At 47.0% G+C, this 16,523-nt stretch overlaps 2 protein-coding genes across 6 annotated transcripts in view; one reads left to right on the top strand and one right to left on the bottom strand.

Moving 5' to 3' along the window:
• The window catches only part of Dkk3 (dickkopf WNT signaling pathway inhibitor 3), a 40,551-nt gene extending 34,386 nt beyond the window's left edge, over nt 1-6,165 (top strand). For both annotated transcript variants that reach the window (XM_005380293.2, XM_013512053.1), the window contains 4 exons: nt 1,553-1,645; nt 2,699-2,843; nt 3,668-3,824; nt 4,730-6,165. In XM_005380293.2, coding sequence (XP_005380350.1) covers nt 1,553-1,645; nt 2,699-2,843; nt 3,668-3,824; nt 4,730-4,952 — 618 coding nt within the window. In that variant the 3' untranslated portion in view covers nt 4,953-6,165. The remainder of the gene's footprint in view (nt 1-1,552; nt 1,646-2,698; nt 2,844-3,667; nt 3,825-4,729) is intronic.
• Nucleotides 6,166-10,319: 4,154 nt separating this feature from the next.
• Usp47 (ubiquitin specific peptidase 47) overlaps nt 10,320-16,523 on the bottom strand; it is a 104,880-nt gene continuing 98,676 nt past the window's right edge. For all 4 annotated transcript variants that reach the window (XM_005380290.2, XM_005380292.2, XM_005380291.2 and 1 more), the window contains 4 exons: nt 16,102-16,232; nt 14,412-14,459; nt 14,185-14,315; nt 10,320-13,388 (listed from right to left, as the gene is read on the bottom strand). In XM_005380290.2, the coding sequence (XP_005380347.1) occupies nt 13,214-13,388; nt 14,185-14,315; nt 14,412-14,459; nt 16,102-16,232 (485 nt within the window). In that variant the 3' untranslated portion in view covers nt 10,320-13,213. The remainder of the gene's footprint in view (nt 13,389-14,184; nt 14,316-14,411; nt 14,460-16,101; nt 16,233-16,523) is intronic.

Below are 16,523 nucleotides of genomic sequence, written 5' to 3'. Positions count from 1 at the left end.
AATCAGCCGCTCCATCTCCGGCACCTTGTGCTGTTGATCTCAAGGTAGAGCTGCAGAGAGGACCCTGGCGGCAGCAGCTGGGCTAAAATGAATGAGACTCTGGGGGAGGCACAGGGAAGAGTAATTTTAGGTCATTTTTAGGGTGTCAGGCAATGTGGCCTCTTTTGGCGTTTGTTTGACAGATCACGGTGAGAGTTAAATTGCTGCTCTGTTAATATAGGGGTCCGTAAGGAGCCCCGGTGAGCCCACAGCCTGGTGTGTGGCGGTGACTTGTACGGGCCCAGAAGTCAGGCACCTATGCCGGCCTCCGTGCTGTGTCCTTCAGGGCTGTGTGGAGGTGATGTCCAGAGGCATTGATGGGCTTCTTGGCTGGGTGAGCTCTGCTTGGTGAGCAGAGTACGGCGGCCCACGCTCCAGGTGTGCCACAGTGCTGGGCCTGCCGCTCAACTGCCTGCAGCTGCTGTGGGCCAGGCTCCATCTTCTCAGACCCCGCAGGGTTGGCTGGGGCCCCCACATCAATGATAGTGATTGATTCCCTGGCCCCGGGTCAGGGCCTCTGCCGGCTGCCAGCCTCCACATGCTCAGGGTCCTAGCTTCTAGAAACCCTGTCCATACCCACTGGACTGTGGCCTCAGCTCCCACAACAGGACATTGGGGGACCAGCCCTGGGCCCTTAGGTCCAGGCCTGGCCACCCATCATGGCTTTTCTCATTACAACTCCATAGCTGCATTCAGAGTGGAGAGCACCCCCAAGACAGAGGGAGGCAGGTCTCACTGTCTGCCAACACCCTTCTGGATGGTTTGCCGGGACCCCAGAATACCAAGCCTCAGGACAGCCTTCCTTACCCCCGGCTGCGAGCGCTGGGAGAGGTCCTGTGTGACACCAGGACCTCTGGAGTGTCAAGCTTGGCACAATGCTGGCCCTGCAAAGGGATCGACGAATGGTTGTTCTTGTTGTCCTGCCCTCCTCTTCCGGCTCCAAAGCTGCCAGTTCCTAAGCCTGAGCCTCAGGGACAGGCAGAAACATGGCTTCCCCCTCCACTGAGTGGAGCTGGCAACTCTGGGGAGAAGGCTCCTGGGCTGGCTCGAAGATAGTGCTGCCTTTGCCTCTTTGTCAAGGCCCCAGTCCTCCAAGAAGGGTTCCCAAGGGCACAGCTGCAGCCTCAAGGGCAGATGGCCATTGGCGCAGCCCCTGTCTTCTCCAGGCAGGAGGGCCCCGCCAGGTCTAGCTTCCAGCGCTCCCTGGAACTCATTAGCGCTTATTAAACCCATCTGCTCCATGTGCAGGACCAGCCCTGAGTCTCCAGTCCCGGCCCTGGGTGTGGGAGAGACTGCACATAGACGGTGATTGTGTGACACGAGCGTGGGGTCCTTGAGGCTCCGGAGAGCTTGTGAGGGCCAGTGCTGACAGTGGCCAGGCGGACTGGGCTCAGGAGTGGCCGAGGTCTCACTTTCAGAGCGTCTGGCCCTGCACGGGTTTCACCTCCCTGGGCACTGTGGGTCTGCTGCCCTGCATCTCACTGACGAAGCTGCCCTTTCTGCTTGCCCCCAGGAGTGCATCATTGATGAGGACTGCGGCCCCTCCAGTTACTGCCAGTTCACCAGCTCCCAGAACACCTGCCAGCCGTGTCTGAACCAGCAGACGGTGAGGGTGCCCGGGGTCTCCAGGGCTATGGGACCAGGCTCATGGGGACGTGGGGGAGTTCGGAGCTGAGCCGTTGGAAAAGCCTACAGTGCTGGGGGGTGGGGCTGACTCCTGGAGCGAGCCGGAAGTCATCCCAGACTGAATTCTCAGAAGCCAGCTGTAGAGCTGCCGCCACCTCTGCCCCACCCCATGATCTCTGCTCACGTGGTCGTCTGCCTCCTGGATGGCAGAGACGGGAGGGCAGGAGGGGAGAGAAGGAGGCCCCATGCCTGGCCCTCCCCATGGGATCCTATCCTAGAGATACAAAGCGGCACATCTGCAGCCCCAGGGGGGGAAAGGGCAGCTCTCTTCTCCTTCCAGGCCTGCAGCTCAGCCCAGGTCTTTCTCCCAGTCTGCTCTGTATGGGGCAGATTGAGGAGGCAGGAAGAGGCTGGAGCTTTGCTGTAGGGTTTCACTGAGAAGGGTGAGGCCAGGGCAAAGGGCTGCTTCTCCATCCCCACAACAGACCCTGGGGACAAAGTCATGGGTGCTCAGATTTCTTGTCATTTTTTTCTTTATTATGACAACACAGCCTGATAATAAATTTCAAAAGTAAAGGGGGTCTTCTTACCTGGCTTGGCTTCATCTGTGGTGAGGCAGTTGCTGTTGCACCTCCCAGCCCACCCTGCACTGCCACAGCTGTGGGGACCCCACACCATGCCCCGTGTGGGGCAGCTCACAGCACCCACTGCCTTCTGGTCCAGGGCTGACCCGCCAGGTTACTGGAATCATGTTTCCTCGTGCACAGATGGGCCTTGAGCCCTCCCTTTCTGACTAGGGGACCAATGATGAGAGGACCCTAAGGATACCCAGCTATCCTTTGCAAAGTCTTGAGCTTTGTCAAAGAAAGATACCCGCCTCCCCAAGTGGCATTTGACCCCTCACATCTTCACAATGCACTCGTCTTGAGCCCCTTGACCTTCCAGAGAGCCCTACCCCTTCCCACAGCCACCATCTCCTCCCCACAGTGGAGACCCACGAGCCAAACCCTCGAGTTTCTTCCCGCCTCTGCAGCTCTGCACCCAGGACAGAGAGTGCTGTGGAGACCAGCTGTGCGTCTGGGGTCGCTGCACCAAACAGGCCACCAGAGGTGGCAACGGGACCATCTGTGAGAGCCAGAGGGACTGCCAGCCTGGGCTGTGCTGCACCTTAGAGAGAGGTGGGTGGGCTCCCCTCTGGGGGAAGGGGAGGCCATCGCAAGCTGTACCCAGCCTGCTGGGGCTGCAGCAGGCCATCCATACCTTTGCAGACTCGGAATGCTCACAGTGTGTGTCCCGGCCCCACAGGCTGGCCTGGAGTGGGAAGAGCATGGTGTTTTGTTTTCCCTATTGATGCCTGGCTGAATTAAATCCCTGGCATGAGCCCAGGGGATTCCAGCACCCACTCCCTGTGCCACTCACCCCATCCTTCTCTCTGTGCATTGCCCCTCCCGCTCCCAGTTTCCGTCCACACTACCTCCCCCAGGTGAGGTCTGCGCATGCTTACTCTGCCCCCAGCAGCGTGTCCCCAAAGCTCTCCTTAGCCACCTCCCAGCCCCTCAACCCCTACTGCTTCTCCCAGTGCCGGCAGCTGGGGTGTCCCTGAAGCCCTTCCTGGGAGTGCTGCTCCAGGGTGCCCTTAGCACCACCATCTCCCTCTCCTGCAGCCACCCACCTCCCATGGCCTCCTGTCCCTCCACTCTTTGGCCCGGCTTTCCCCATGGGGCCTTCCTGGCCCCAGGCTTTTGTCAGCACAGTGCCCCGCTCTTGAATGCCTCGGTTCCACTCTTAATCTCTCCAGGCTTTTCGGCTCTCCAGACCTAGCTGTCCTCTTCCAGACAGACCTCCCTGACTGCTCCAGGCCTCCTCCCCAGCCATCCCCTCCTGAGCTCAGACTACCATTCTCCTTTCCTTTCATTCCACTTCCTCAACCTTAACTTCACTTGCGGGGGTGGGGGTGCGCCTCTATTGCTGCCCCTCTGTGGTGACTGTTAGCTGGTTCCAGGCCTGCTGTTCCCCGTGTGTAGTCGGCTGGCCCTGGAGGGTGAGCTCTGCCGTGACCTTGATGCTCGGGTAGTGGACATCATCACCTGGGAGCTGGAGCCCAGCGGGCCTTTGGACCGGTGCCCGTGTGTTAGCGGCCTCTTCTGCCAGCCCCACAGGTGAGTCACCTCTGCTTCCTGCTGTGGGGAGGGGAGGTGGTGGGCTGTGGGCAGCAGGGGTGGGGTGCAGGGTCAGGACAGGAGCCTGGGGAGCTGTGGACGCAGTTGAGGGTTGGTTTGCCTGGAGGTGGCCTTGGGTCATCCAGAGGGGAGGGTCCTGGTGGTGTCAGATCCATGTCAAACGTTGAGCGGGTTCAGATTTGGGGCTCATCCTGATGGCAGTTTCAGCTTCCCAGGGGATGACCCATGGAGAGGGCATGGAGGGACAAAAGCTGAAGGCTGAGGAGACGCTCAGGCCATCATGGTGACGGATAAGAAGAGAAGGCACTGGCAGAAGCAGGGGGGTAGTCAGGAATGGGCCCCCAAGGTGGAGTGCGCCAGCACCTTGGAGGCAGCCAGGAAAGGGCTCAGGCATGGCCGGCATCTCCACACAGCTTTCTGTCCCAGCAGAGCTTTCCAGCACAGCTGGACAGACAGACGGGAGTCCCTTCCTCCCCCACAGAGGCCCTGAGCTCCCCCTTGTGCTGCAGTTTGGGGTTAGACTGTGACTGCACCCCACTGTCAGGCTGCCTGCTGCCCAGGTGGGCAGGGGGCTGAGAGGCACCATGTGGCCTTGAACTCCCAAATCCAAAGTCCACAGGGCCTACCCCTGGGCTGCTGAGCCATGGGTCGGTCTAGGAACACAGGACATTGTCTCATTTGACCTTTCTTCCGACCCCTCCTTTAAGAGGAGATGTTAAGATGTTAACGGGAACTGTGAGAGGAAGTGCGAGTGTGCAGGGGAGGCCAGAAGCCCGGCGTGCAGCAGCCTAGGGCCTCACACATGGGCCCCCACCCTAGAGTCTGGCTTTGTCCCCATGGGGGAACTTTGGCCAGGCCACAGCCACAGCCACATCTTCCCACAGCCACAACCACATCCCGGTGTACACATGCAAGCCGGCCTTCGACAGCAGCCGCGACCCCAACGGGGACAGCCTGTTGTCCAGGGAGGCTCCCACTGAGGACGAAGACGGCGGCTTCATGGAGGGGGTGCGCCAGGAGCTGGAGGACCTGGAGCAGAGCCTGACCCAGGAGATGGTGCTTGGGGAGCCTGCTGCCACCGAGCTGCTGGGCGGAGAGGAGATGTAGATCCAGACCAGGGCCATGGGTAGACGTGCAGTAGAAGTAGCTAATTTATTTCCCCAGGTGTGGGCTGGCCAGGCTTTCCCCGTGTCCCCTTCCCAGTAAGTTTCCCCTTTGGGTTGACGAAACTAGGTGCTGTGCATTTGTCCAGTTGCTCCAACCACACTCCAGGTGTCCTCATTCTGGGCAAGGTGGGGTGGGCAGACTGGGGGTAGAACCCAGCTGCCCCAAATCATTGGCCCCTCTGCCCCTACAGGTTGACATCAATTTGAGAGTTGTTTGAGGGTGGGGGATGGAAAATGAGGTAGTGTCTGCCTAGGACAGGTTTGGGGAAATGTGGAGAGGGGGCCCTGCTTTGCAAACATCAACCTGGCAAAAATGCAGTGCAATTCTGTTTGTGCAGTTCTTCCCCTGGGCACAGGTGTCCGGTGCTTGCTCTGCTTTATGCATGCTCCTTTGTCAGCTGTTTTATTCAGTTCCTACCTCGTGTTAGGATAGAATTTTCACACCCACCATTGAGTCACTCTCAGCTGGGCATGGGAGAGTGTGGAGGCTCAGAGACCACAAGCTACTTGCCCAAGTCACATGGCAAGTGAAGACCAGACTGAGTTTCCCCCCTTGTGACTCCAAGCCCAGCATTTTCCCAGTTAACCCACACCAGTGTCAGTGCCACCAACACAACCCCCCAGAGAGATAATAATAAGATCTGTGCCTAGAAAGAAGGTCAAAGTAGTTTCCACAACTCTGTTAGAAAGAGTGTAGGGTGGCCATCATTTTAGTGGAGACCAGTGGTACGGACACTGTCTCCCCTTGGTGTCTGCATTAGTAACTTAGAAGGTACATGATTAGAGCGTAGAATCTAAGCTAACCCGCTGAAGACATACATAGGTAATTGAAAGGCCTAGATTAGTAATGAGATTTGCAGAATCACTTAGCAGCAACTGAAGACCATTATCAAGCACAGAGAGAAAATCAAACCAGGCCAGACTCTATGAAATATGGTTGTAATATCCAAACCGAGAACATTGAACATGAATGTCATCCCCAAATGATATTTTCAGTTGCCAAGAACTGTTGCCATCATGTATTTGTCCAGAGTTACTAAACTTTAAAGTCGTACATGATTGTCTCAGCATGCTTTCTTTGGTTTTAAATTATGTATAAACACATATGTTGCATTTTGAAATCAAGCATAAATCACTTTGACTACTCTTCTGTAGTTCTTGGACTTCTTTTCTTCTGACTTTGAATAAATATAAAACTTTCAGCCAGAAAAAAATAGAAATGATCTATATTATAAACAGACAAACAAAAGATGTTCTTCGATGGAAGAAGCACATTTCCCAGACATCTGCAGTATGCCTCTTGTAGCATCAAAGTATTTTAGAAATCTTAACCATTTTTGGATGGAAGTTTATCTTAAGGTTGTAAATATTTTCCTATCTCCTGGAAGAACAAACGGAATATAGATGCATCTTTTCCTAAAAGCCTCTGTAACAGTCAAGTGCATTTTGGGGCCTGTGTTAGCCTTCTCTGGCTGTAAAAAAATACCTAAGAAGTTAACTTGCGAGGGAAATGGTTTATCTTGGCTGACAGTTCTGGAGGTTTTAGTCTCTGCTTTGGATCCGGATTGGGGCGGCTCATCGCGGTGGGAGGTGTGGGGGAGCCAAACTGCTCACCTCAGGGCTGGAAAGCAAAAGAGAGAGGACAAGAATGGAACCCCACAGTCCTTTCTCAGGGCATGGCCCCAGTGTCCCAGGGTCCTTCCAGCCCTCCATCCTGGGGACCAAGCCTCTAACACGTGGCATTTGGGGGGACACTGACTTAATTGATCTGAGGATCATAGCACAATAGGATCTTCAAGGACTATAAGAATGAAGCTGTTAAAAGCTGAGGTCAGCTGGGTTTCAGGCACCAGGCTGGGCATTCCACCTCCCTACACGAACTTGTTTCACCTGCACTGAACTGCATGTATATTTTCATTGAACAGATGAAGAAATGCAGGCACAAAAAGTTGATAGAGCTAGAAGTCTGACCAAAATGGCATCTAGTTTAGTCTGCCCAGGATATACTGATTATTTTATGATCAGGTAGGGAGGTGGTCTCCCTTGGGTGCCGAAACTCACTGGGACCACTCTGCAGCCTCTGTGTCACCCAGCAGTGTGTACAGAGAGCTGCTCAGAAGCAGGTGCTGTGTTGTGTATTGGGGCGCCCTGTTGGCCTGGGTAGAGTCCATACCCTGAGGCATCAGCTAAACCAAACAAATACACAACAGAAAAGGGTTACCCACGATCGGTATGTTCGAGCCTGAGTGTGGCACATGGCTTGGAGAACCGGCATGGGAACTGGCTCATGGGGATGATAACCTTTTATGAGGATGCCAGAGGGAACAAGAAAAGCTTTCTGTGCCATGGCAGAGGGAGGGCAGCCAGAGGGGTTGGTGTTGTGTAGAGGAAACCGTTATTTGCAATGGCTGGAAGGCAGGGAAAGCTTGAGGATGTGTTTGGAGAAGATGCTGAAAATTGTTTCATCCAACAAAAAATGTATTTAGCACCTGCATGTGTCAGGCCCTATGTTAGGTGCCAGAGACAGTGGTGAATGAGACACAATTAGGTCCCCGTCTCCTGGAGCTTATATGCTGGCAGTGACCCTACTCCACTTTGTTACTCTAGCAACTGAAATATAAGAACATGAGCAGCTCTGCAACATACTTGGCCAAATGCACATATAGCATAGATGTGGTGCTTTCTCAACTCTGAAGTGTGCAAGGGTTAAGTGGAGTGTGGTTCTTGAATCTTGTTGCTCTTCTTCTGGTTTGATTTCTCACCATGGAAGCCATGGCAGATACTGGAAGACTGGCTACTGAGCAGCTCTTCCCAGCTTGGGATGGTCACAGGACTCACTTCTGGTTGAGAAAATGTAAGGGCAAAGCTGTCAAAGGGCTTCTAGGAAGGACTTTTCCTTCAATTGGCAAGAGAAAGTGACAAGAAGAGAGTCCCTGCCTGAGTCCCTCCACCCCATTCTCTTGTTCCCTGCCTGGGACTACAGCTGTAGGATGAAGTATTTGTCTAGGGGTCAGCTGTCTGGGGTCCTGGGATCAGGGATGCTCTGAGGGCATCTATTTCCTCACCTCTTCCAGTCTTTCTGGGTGGCTCACATTCCTGGGCTCATGGCCCCTTCTTCAAGCCTGCAGAAGGTCTATCCTCTTTGACTGCCTTCGTTCTGATTCTCTGCAGCAGAAGTTTTCTACTTTTAAGGATTCATAAAATTAGTCTGAGCCCACCTGGACGTGCAGAATAATTTTCCCAGGCCAAGGCCCATAACCTCAATTGCACCTGCAGTCTCTTGCCATGTAAGGCAAATATCCAGAGTGTAGGCTGTGGGCATCTTTAGGCTACTGTTACTCTGCTTACCACAGAAGGCTGAGTCTCAGTCCTTGATGTTGAAGAGGAAACCAATTCTGGTCTCACCTTCCCCAGGCACCTTTTCAGGTAAAACATGAACTAAAGCTGCTGTTTGAAGCCCAAAGCATTCCTGATGCAGAAACTAGTCTCCTAAACACTAGGCAAAGGCCCCTTGGCCAGGTCCTCTGAGTTCTGCACACAGCCAGGTGGGAGAAGGGATGTGGGGGCAGAATGGGTTTCTAAAGCTCAAGGGCCAAGATCTGGGGAGCGAGGACCCACACACAGCTGGTTGGGTGCTGCCTCCACGGTGTTCGTGGCACTACCCATTATAAATGCCCTTTTGGAAAGGTGCAGTGTTCGGGAGACAGACCCCCATTTCCCGTGAAGGAGGAAAAAACTAGACTTATTCCTTTAGCCAAAAACTGAGGGGAACTTTGAGGGAAACGGAAACTTTGTATAGGAGCAACTGACAGCTAAGGGCGGGAGCCAAGACATGTGGACTTGCATCCATCTATGACAGGGACGGATGAAGCATCAGCCAGAACGGTAGCCAAATACAGCTCTAGGGCAAGGGATCACCTCTTTTGGTCCTCAGTAGCTCTCCAGAGGCAAACCAGATGGATCCTCAAAGCATCCACATCCCAAAATAGGACAGGAAGATGAAAGTATTGGCCGACCAGTGCAGCGTGTGATAGTGGTGCATGCATCAGAAGAACGTCTATTGCCAGGAAGAGCGAGTTTTCAGGTTTCATGAGGGACCACCAATGCTGTTTGGAGGTGAGTCCTTCACAGACAGAACCTGTAGAGCATCCACCTTCAAGCCTACAAGCATAATGACCAGATGAAAGAGATCAGTGACCTCACCGCCACCAACTAGGCTGCTCATGTAGGCAAAGGTCTTTTCCTTCCTCCTTACCTTGCCCATCAGCAGGGTGGTGCAGGAAGAGGGGTGCTTCCACAGTGCCCTTCTGCCCAGTTACAGCAGGGGAAGCACAGCTAGTGTCCATATGGCACAGGGAGCTCTGATCAGATTGTCCTAATATAAAGTATTAAGACTTAAAAATGACAGGATTGCACTGAGGGCTTGATAAGCACTCTTTTCTCCGTGGGAAATTAGATAGAACATAGTTGGCAGTTACTGGAAAAGCAGCCACTGCTATTATACCTCCACAAGCTGATACTCTTTAAACAGGCATTACAGAAGCAGCTGTGAACAGTGCGCCCTTCGTTTGCTGGGAAGTGGGGGAGTTGGGAGCACAGAAAGCAGATGCAAGATGGTGCCTGGTCTGCACCTTTAACGCTATGCTACAGGGTCCAACAGTAATTTAGAGCTGGTGAATTCTTGGGGTCTAAATCAATCAAGATCAACTCCTCTTGTGGAGGTGAGGGTGGAAAGACAGCATTCTTCCTGATGCCTTCTGGCATCCTAGCTTGGCCCCCACTGATAGGTACATGCTTTTCCAAGTGGTCACGTACGCTTCAACTCATTCTGGAGTCTGTCCAGCTGTCTTCTCAAAGCTGAGCTATGAAAATTAACACGTGACCAGATAATCACAGCCTTCTTTCCTTTGTGATCTATATTAAAGGAGCATCTCTTATTTCATGCACACTAAATCTATGGGGCTATAAGCCTCCTTGTGGCCACGAACTGCTTTGGTATCTGATAAAAACCATCTACTGGTCCTCTAGAAAATGACTTTGCATTTGAGGATTCATAGCCTTCTTACAAGGGTTTAGACTGTCAGTGACCAAAATACTGTTTTTTCAAAGATTACACAGAACTGTTTGGATGGAACAGTTTTATTTAGCAAACAAAAAACTTGCTGATTCAAAGTTATCTCCTACTCCATGGACTGCACTCTAGGCTACAATCTGTATGTTGCAAGCGCAAGAGAGGTGGTCGGAGCCTGATGCTCAACAAAAGAGCAAAATCCAGAGGGAGAACTATGACATCCAATCGGAAAGGAAATAGTAGCAGATGAACCATAAGATTTTATTGTATGCCATACATTCACAGGTCACTTCCAGATTCAGTAACAACACAACACGATGACGGTGATGCCCAGACCACGTTGAGCCATAGCTCGCCCACTCATGGCCTCAGGTGAACCACGATACCATGCCTAACAGTGTGGCTGGCAACCAGTGGCTCTTTCGCTTTTTTTTTCCCCCCCTAACTGGACCATAGGTTCTATCTTCTCAGAGTTGTGAAGTTATTTCCATTACAAGAAATCAACACAGTTCTTTAGTTTGAGAAGCACACCCATAACTGGTTTTTGTACTGAGCAGATGCACAGGGCGTGACCCTGAAACTGCAGCTCTGCTCTGTAGCCAGACTGCACCTCTTACCTCAGCACCTGCCTCAGCAATGCAGTCTCAGTTCTTACAGGGTGTGCGTGGTTGACGTGAACTCCTCTGAACTCCTCTGCTCACAGAACAGCTCCCCAAAGCTTCTGTATGACCTCACAACACCGTGTGTGGTCTGCCTCAGCCTCAGGAGCTGAGTGATCACCAGGCTCCATGGCCTGAGCTTACCTGACACTTCAGCCACTCAGGGGTTATAGACGCTCCCTTAATTCTCCGAGGCCTGGGGAGGTAACCTCAGAGAAGCTACTCTTCCTACCCCTACAAAGTTACTCTGAAGAACTTACCACCTCTTTGTATTAAAGTGTGATGTTGTGTTTCCATTTCTTCTACCAGGCACTGAAAAGCAAGAAACTTTTAACTTTTTGTTTATATAATGAAATATAGTCTCCTACTCTTGGTAGTTAAAATATGCCTGCAATTCAGAAGCAGCAGTACAACACAAAACAATAAAACCAGAGCAAAAGGCACAGAGCAAGGGCAGAAGGACTTTACCACTGACTCTTGGAGAATATCAAGTGAAACCCACCCCAAACCCCACTCTACCTACAAGTCTGCCTTTTCTGCTTCCCAGGAAGCCAGTCCTGGAAGGCACAAATCCTATTTATTAAGCCCCATGTTCCCAGTCAGCAGGCCTGGGTCAGAATTGATTTGCTATCTCCTTACATCACAAAATTGAAGTGACTCTAAAGATACTTCATCACAAATGCTTTACATTTTCTTCAGAGAACATCCTAAGCTCACTAATGCAAACTCAGAAAATTACTTCAAATTTACCTGAACACAGTACAGGTTACATGGAATAAAAATTCGCAAGAAAGATATCATAGAAAATATTTTTTCCCTTGTGGATTAAAGAGACTTTCAAGACATTATGGAATTCTCAGTGATTATATTCATGTAGAGCCAACATCTGCTAATACTCTTTTCTAATTATATCTTTTGTAAAAGGGAAAAAAAAGGTAAAAATATGATACTGAAACACTGGCAGGATCCCCCAAAGTTAGTTATTAACATTTTTTCACTTCTTTCGTGAGAACTTTCGTGAGAACTGTAAATAGCTTTAGAAATGAGAAAATTATTCAATACATGTTATAAAGTGTTACATTTAAAATGACAAATCTATTCTTAACCCAGATTCTCCAGCCACAGAAGTTTAATGACTAAAATAACACAACAGAATGAACAAATGTTTTATTGGCATGTTCATTGTTGTAAACAGCATCTGGTATGATAAAGTTTTACCAAAACCTTTTTATTGATTTTTATAAATTAGATGGTATTTCAAAATCGTGTAGAATTGTGTTCATTATATAGTTTTATTTAGCAAAGCAAAAACTTGCTGATTCTAATAGACTGCACTGAAATCATGTTGACTACATCAGTCTGTACCAATACCTGACCTCACTAGCAAGTTTATTCAATATGATGTTAAGACGTTTCCCCAAAGTTAAACTACATGTAAGTACAAATTGACTCTAAAATTAAAGTAGGACTTACAAATTCTAGAAGATTCCAACTGGAAGTAAATCTTCAAAAATAAATGTACATAGAGAAAAAAAAGTGAAGCCACTGAACAGAAAACCTTATTAACAAGGGCAAATACAGTCCTATGTGACTCAGCACTGAGGAACCTCACTGAGAATACAGTTACATAGTTTGCTAAACTGCTCAATGTACCCAAATGTACATAGATATGAGAAAAGAATAACCATGGAAAACAGCTGAACTGCAACTATGGTAACTCAGTAGGATGATTTTATTTACATGCTAAATGAACGAGCGAAACATACTCTCTACACCCATAACTTAAGTACAACCAGTTATCATTACAAAACCAAAGCAATCTGAGCTGCCACCTGCTGGGAGTGGTCAAAGGGAAATGTTTTGATGTTTCAGGATTATGCTCTTAATTCCTTGCATAAAATCAAAACAAAATAAAAACACAACTTCACAATTCATTCTGGGTTACAGCTGCTTCTAAGAATTTCTTTCTTCAGCTCCTATTTTTGCTGCTTTCCAAGAGTCAATATACACTGCATTTACTTCTGAATTGTCAATGAGGTAATGTGTGTATCAGTGAAATAAACAGAAAATTCATTCATTCATGGCCTTTGCACAGCTTTTATTATTAAGCTATGAGCATCCTGTTTGAGGCTAGTTTTACTAGCGGCTATGTGCACATTTGTCTGCAATAAAGGAAGCTTACTCATTCCCCTTCCCCTTTTCTAGTAGCAGGCTTTGCTTTGTGTTTTTGTTTTTTTATTTTCTTTTGCACATCCCTTTTTCACTTACAGTACATTTGACTATAGTGCACAACATGATTCCAAGTCACAACAGTGGCCCACTGGGCACTGAGCTTCTGATTGGCGGAGGGCAGTCCAATCAGTGCTGGTGTCACTGGTTACCCCAACCATGTCCGACCTCCATGGCACTACACAGCAGTAGTGAACCATCTATTAAAAACCACAACACCCCAGGGAAATGCTACATCAGCGGTCAGTCCTGCGTCGGGTCTTTATTTGGGGCTCCGTCCAGGTATATTTTCAGTGCTTTCTCTTTACGAGGTGAGTACGTTACACGATGCCCAGTTTTCTGGAGTCGGCTGCTTTCTTTTTTCATCAGTTCGTTTCTTTGCTCATCTGTCAACTCCATTACTTCTTCTGTTTTATCCCTTCATTTAAAATACGAATTACATATTAGACAAGTAAGCTAATGCTTGCCCTTTAGACTTCAGTACTCTGATGACTCTCAGCAAGATAACAAAATCTGATTGGCACTGATGACATCATATATAATCTAAGATACTAGGGTATCCTAGATTGCTAATGCGTTAATCCTATTAGCACACAGTTTACTTCTCCAAGTGGCAAAGAATAATTTCCATGTTACTAAAAGTAATAATAGCGATTATTATTAAACTTTTCTAACAGGCACTTCGCAATAGCTCTAAATCTCACAAAATCCTGCAAGGAAGCTACCACTGTCACCATTTTACCACATGAGTGGAACTAGATAAATAAGAAAGCCAGATTTGAACCCACACTTGCCAGGCTCCAAAAACGATTACTTTTCCTCTGTATCTGTGTTGTCCACTAAGGTAGTCACTGGACACATGTGGCTATCGAGCGCTTACATGTGTCTAGTCCACACTGAGATGGGCTGAAAGTGTAACACACAACACTTCTAAGATCTAGTACAATAACCTGTCCCATAAATGATGTTTTATATTGATGATGTGTTTTAACGATAACATTTTGGCTGTATTGGATTAAAAATATTTTCTGAAAATCTTGCCTGTTTCTTTTTACTATTTTTGAAGTGGCTACTAGAAACTTCAAATAATAATATGTGGTTCTCACTGTATTTTTACTGGTTAGTACTGTTCTATATCAAAGCAATAGTAAAGTTACTTTATGTGCACCAAAAATGTTTTCTCACTTGAAGCAACAAAAATATTAGAATGTTACCTATAAAATATGACCGCCCCGTCATCACAGATATAAAGAGGCCAGACATTCAGGGTAGAAACTTTAGGATTCCAGTCCAAATCCTGATGAATATCAAGCACAGAAATATCACAGGGAAAAGTTCCTCTACCCTAAAAAGAAAAGAATGAAGGAAAAAAGCATGCCTTTAACCACGCTTATTGTGTACGAATATGCAAAAACAAATGTAAACATTCTCAGCACTTTACCTTGGCAAATTCAATATCTTCCAGAGGAATCCCACTGATTTCACTAAGCTGTAAAAGAAAAAAGTCTTATATAAACTGAAAATAGAGTAAATTTGCTTAAGAAAGTTATTTGCCTTTTATCCTACAAGCAGAAATAGCTTGATTTTTCTTTTTCCAAAAAAAAATATGTGTGGTAAAAAAATAAAACGCAGAAAGTAAAATTCTCTCATTTGCCACCACGCAAATACCAAGCTTCCAACACATCAAATTAATATATTCCTTCTAGATCTTTCTTATAATAAGCACATTCACATATTTCTAAGATATGGGAATTATAAGGCACCTCTACTAATTTTATATAGCTTAATAGAAAAACAGGATAAACAGTAACTTCATAAATCACATTTCCTAGATGTAGAATTGTAAATGTGAAATGCTGACAATGCCAAATTGAACCCTGAAAAATACTATATTAATTTAAACACTCCTCAAAAATGTGTGATATTGCCTATTTCTCCCAAATATTGACACTGTATTTCTTCATTTTGTGAATCTTCACCAACAGGTAAGAAAAAATGTTGTTCTTTTAATTTGTTTTCTTCTATGAATTGTCTGTTCATCTATTCATATTCCTTGCCTTTTTTACAAAATTAGGTTGTTCACCCTTTTCTTCTTAAGGTCGTAACTCCTTATAAATGACACAAGTCATGTTTTATGTAGGTTGCTTTATCTATAGGTTTTATAAGATACTTTTTTTTCCCATTTTGGCTGTGCAGATGATTTAAGCTTTCATGTAGTATATCTTTTTTTTTATTCTGGTATTATGCTTACAGATATTTTTCCTCTATGATTATGGACATATTTTCAAAATTCAATATTAATATTTTTATATATTTTCATCCAGTATGTTTATTATTTTCTTTTTAAAAAACTTTATTGAAGAAAAGTAAAACAGAAATTCATAACAAAATAATAGGACAATAACAACAGTTAATACATTACCTTATTGTCATCTTCAAAGCAGTTACTCAGAGTATAAGATATGGGCATAAAAAATTCTTCAATCGGTATTAGTACAAACATTTCTTTTCATTAACTAAGAGCTACTAATAGTATAGCTAATTTGCACTTTTCTCCCTTTTCCCTTCCTTCCTTTCACCTATCCCAGTTCCTTTTTTTTAAAACAATTTCTTCTCATTTCATAATACCTATTATACATTTTAGATCTTATTTACTTTTTTATTTTAATTTCTTATGTAAGTTTAACATGCTTTTATTTTTGTATCTGGTATGAAGTACGGAAATGAATCTTTCTATAGAGGCCAACTGCATTAGTACCACAAGTGGAACACTTCACCCTTCCCCTAAGATCCTTAGTTCCTACCTTAACACGCAAAATAAATCTTCATCTGGATTCTCTATTCAATTCTACTTCACTTGATTTTTTAAGAAATACAGCAATTTACTAACTTCTAATTAATCCTATCTGTTTAGATCACAGTTGGTCCAAGTAACATAAAGATCCACTTCCAGATAATGAGGAAACAAAGTAATCCCAAGGCATCAGAGCCCCAAGTGATGACCAGAGACTGGCAGAAGGTGTGCAGACCGAGAAAGGCTGCCAGCAGCAACAGTGCCTGATACTTCCAGGCCCTCTCGCACGTAATGCAAGAAAAATGGAAGTAGTTCATTTTGTTTAAAATCGACTCACCTTCTCTCGCAACTCATCAACACTACTGCTCTCCAATACAACCTCCTGGAAGGGATCCAACTTCATCTCCGAGGGCCTCCACCGCCGTGATAAAACAGCAAGCTGTGACATGGACTTCATCTTCTCCACGCCTAAGAACATGCAACATAACACCTGTCATTCCATTTTCTTCAAAGCTTCATAACTCTGTAGTTCCTGGCTAAACACAAAGATTTTCTTCAAGTGTTATTCTTTAAAATTGGGCACAGAAGAAACCAATCATCATGAGAATTTTAAGCATGAAATAGAGTCTGCAAAAAAAAATGTAGATGCACTACTTCAGGAAAAGAAACATAGTGTGTTTTCCACATATGGTGTTGCCCTTGCATGGGAGACCCTAGAGGATGTTGTACATTGCAGAAAACCCACTACACTGCCAGCCC

This window comes from Chinchilla lanigera, unplaced genomic scaffold (assembly GCF_000276665.1).
Source record: "Chinchilla lanigera isolate Chin_1 unplaced genomic scaffold, ChiLan1.0 scaffold00013, whole genome shotgun sequence".
NCBI lineage: Eukaryota > Metazoa > Chordata > Mammalia > Rodentia > Chinchillidae > Chinchilla > Chinchilla lanigera.
Note: the sequence above shows the minus strand (reverse complement) of the source record. Positions and strands in the feature narration are given on the sequence as shown.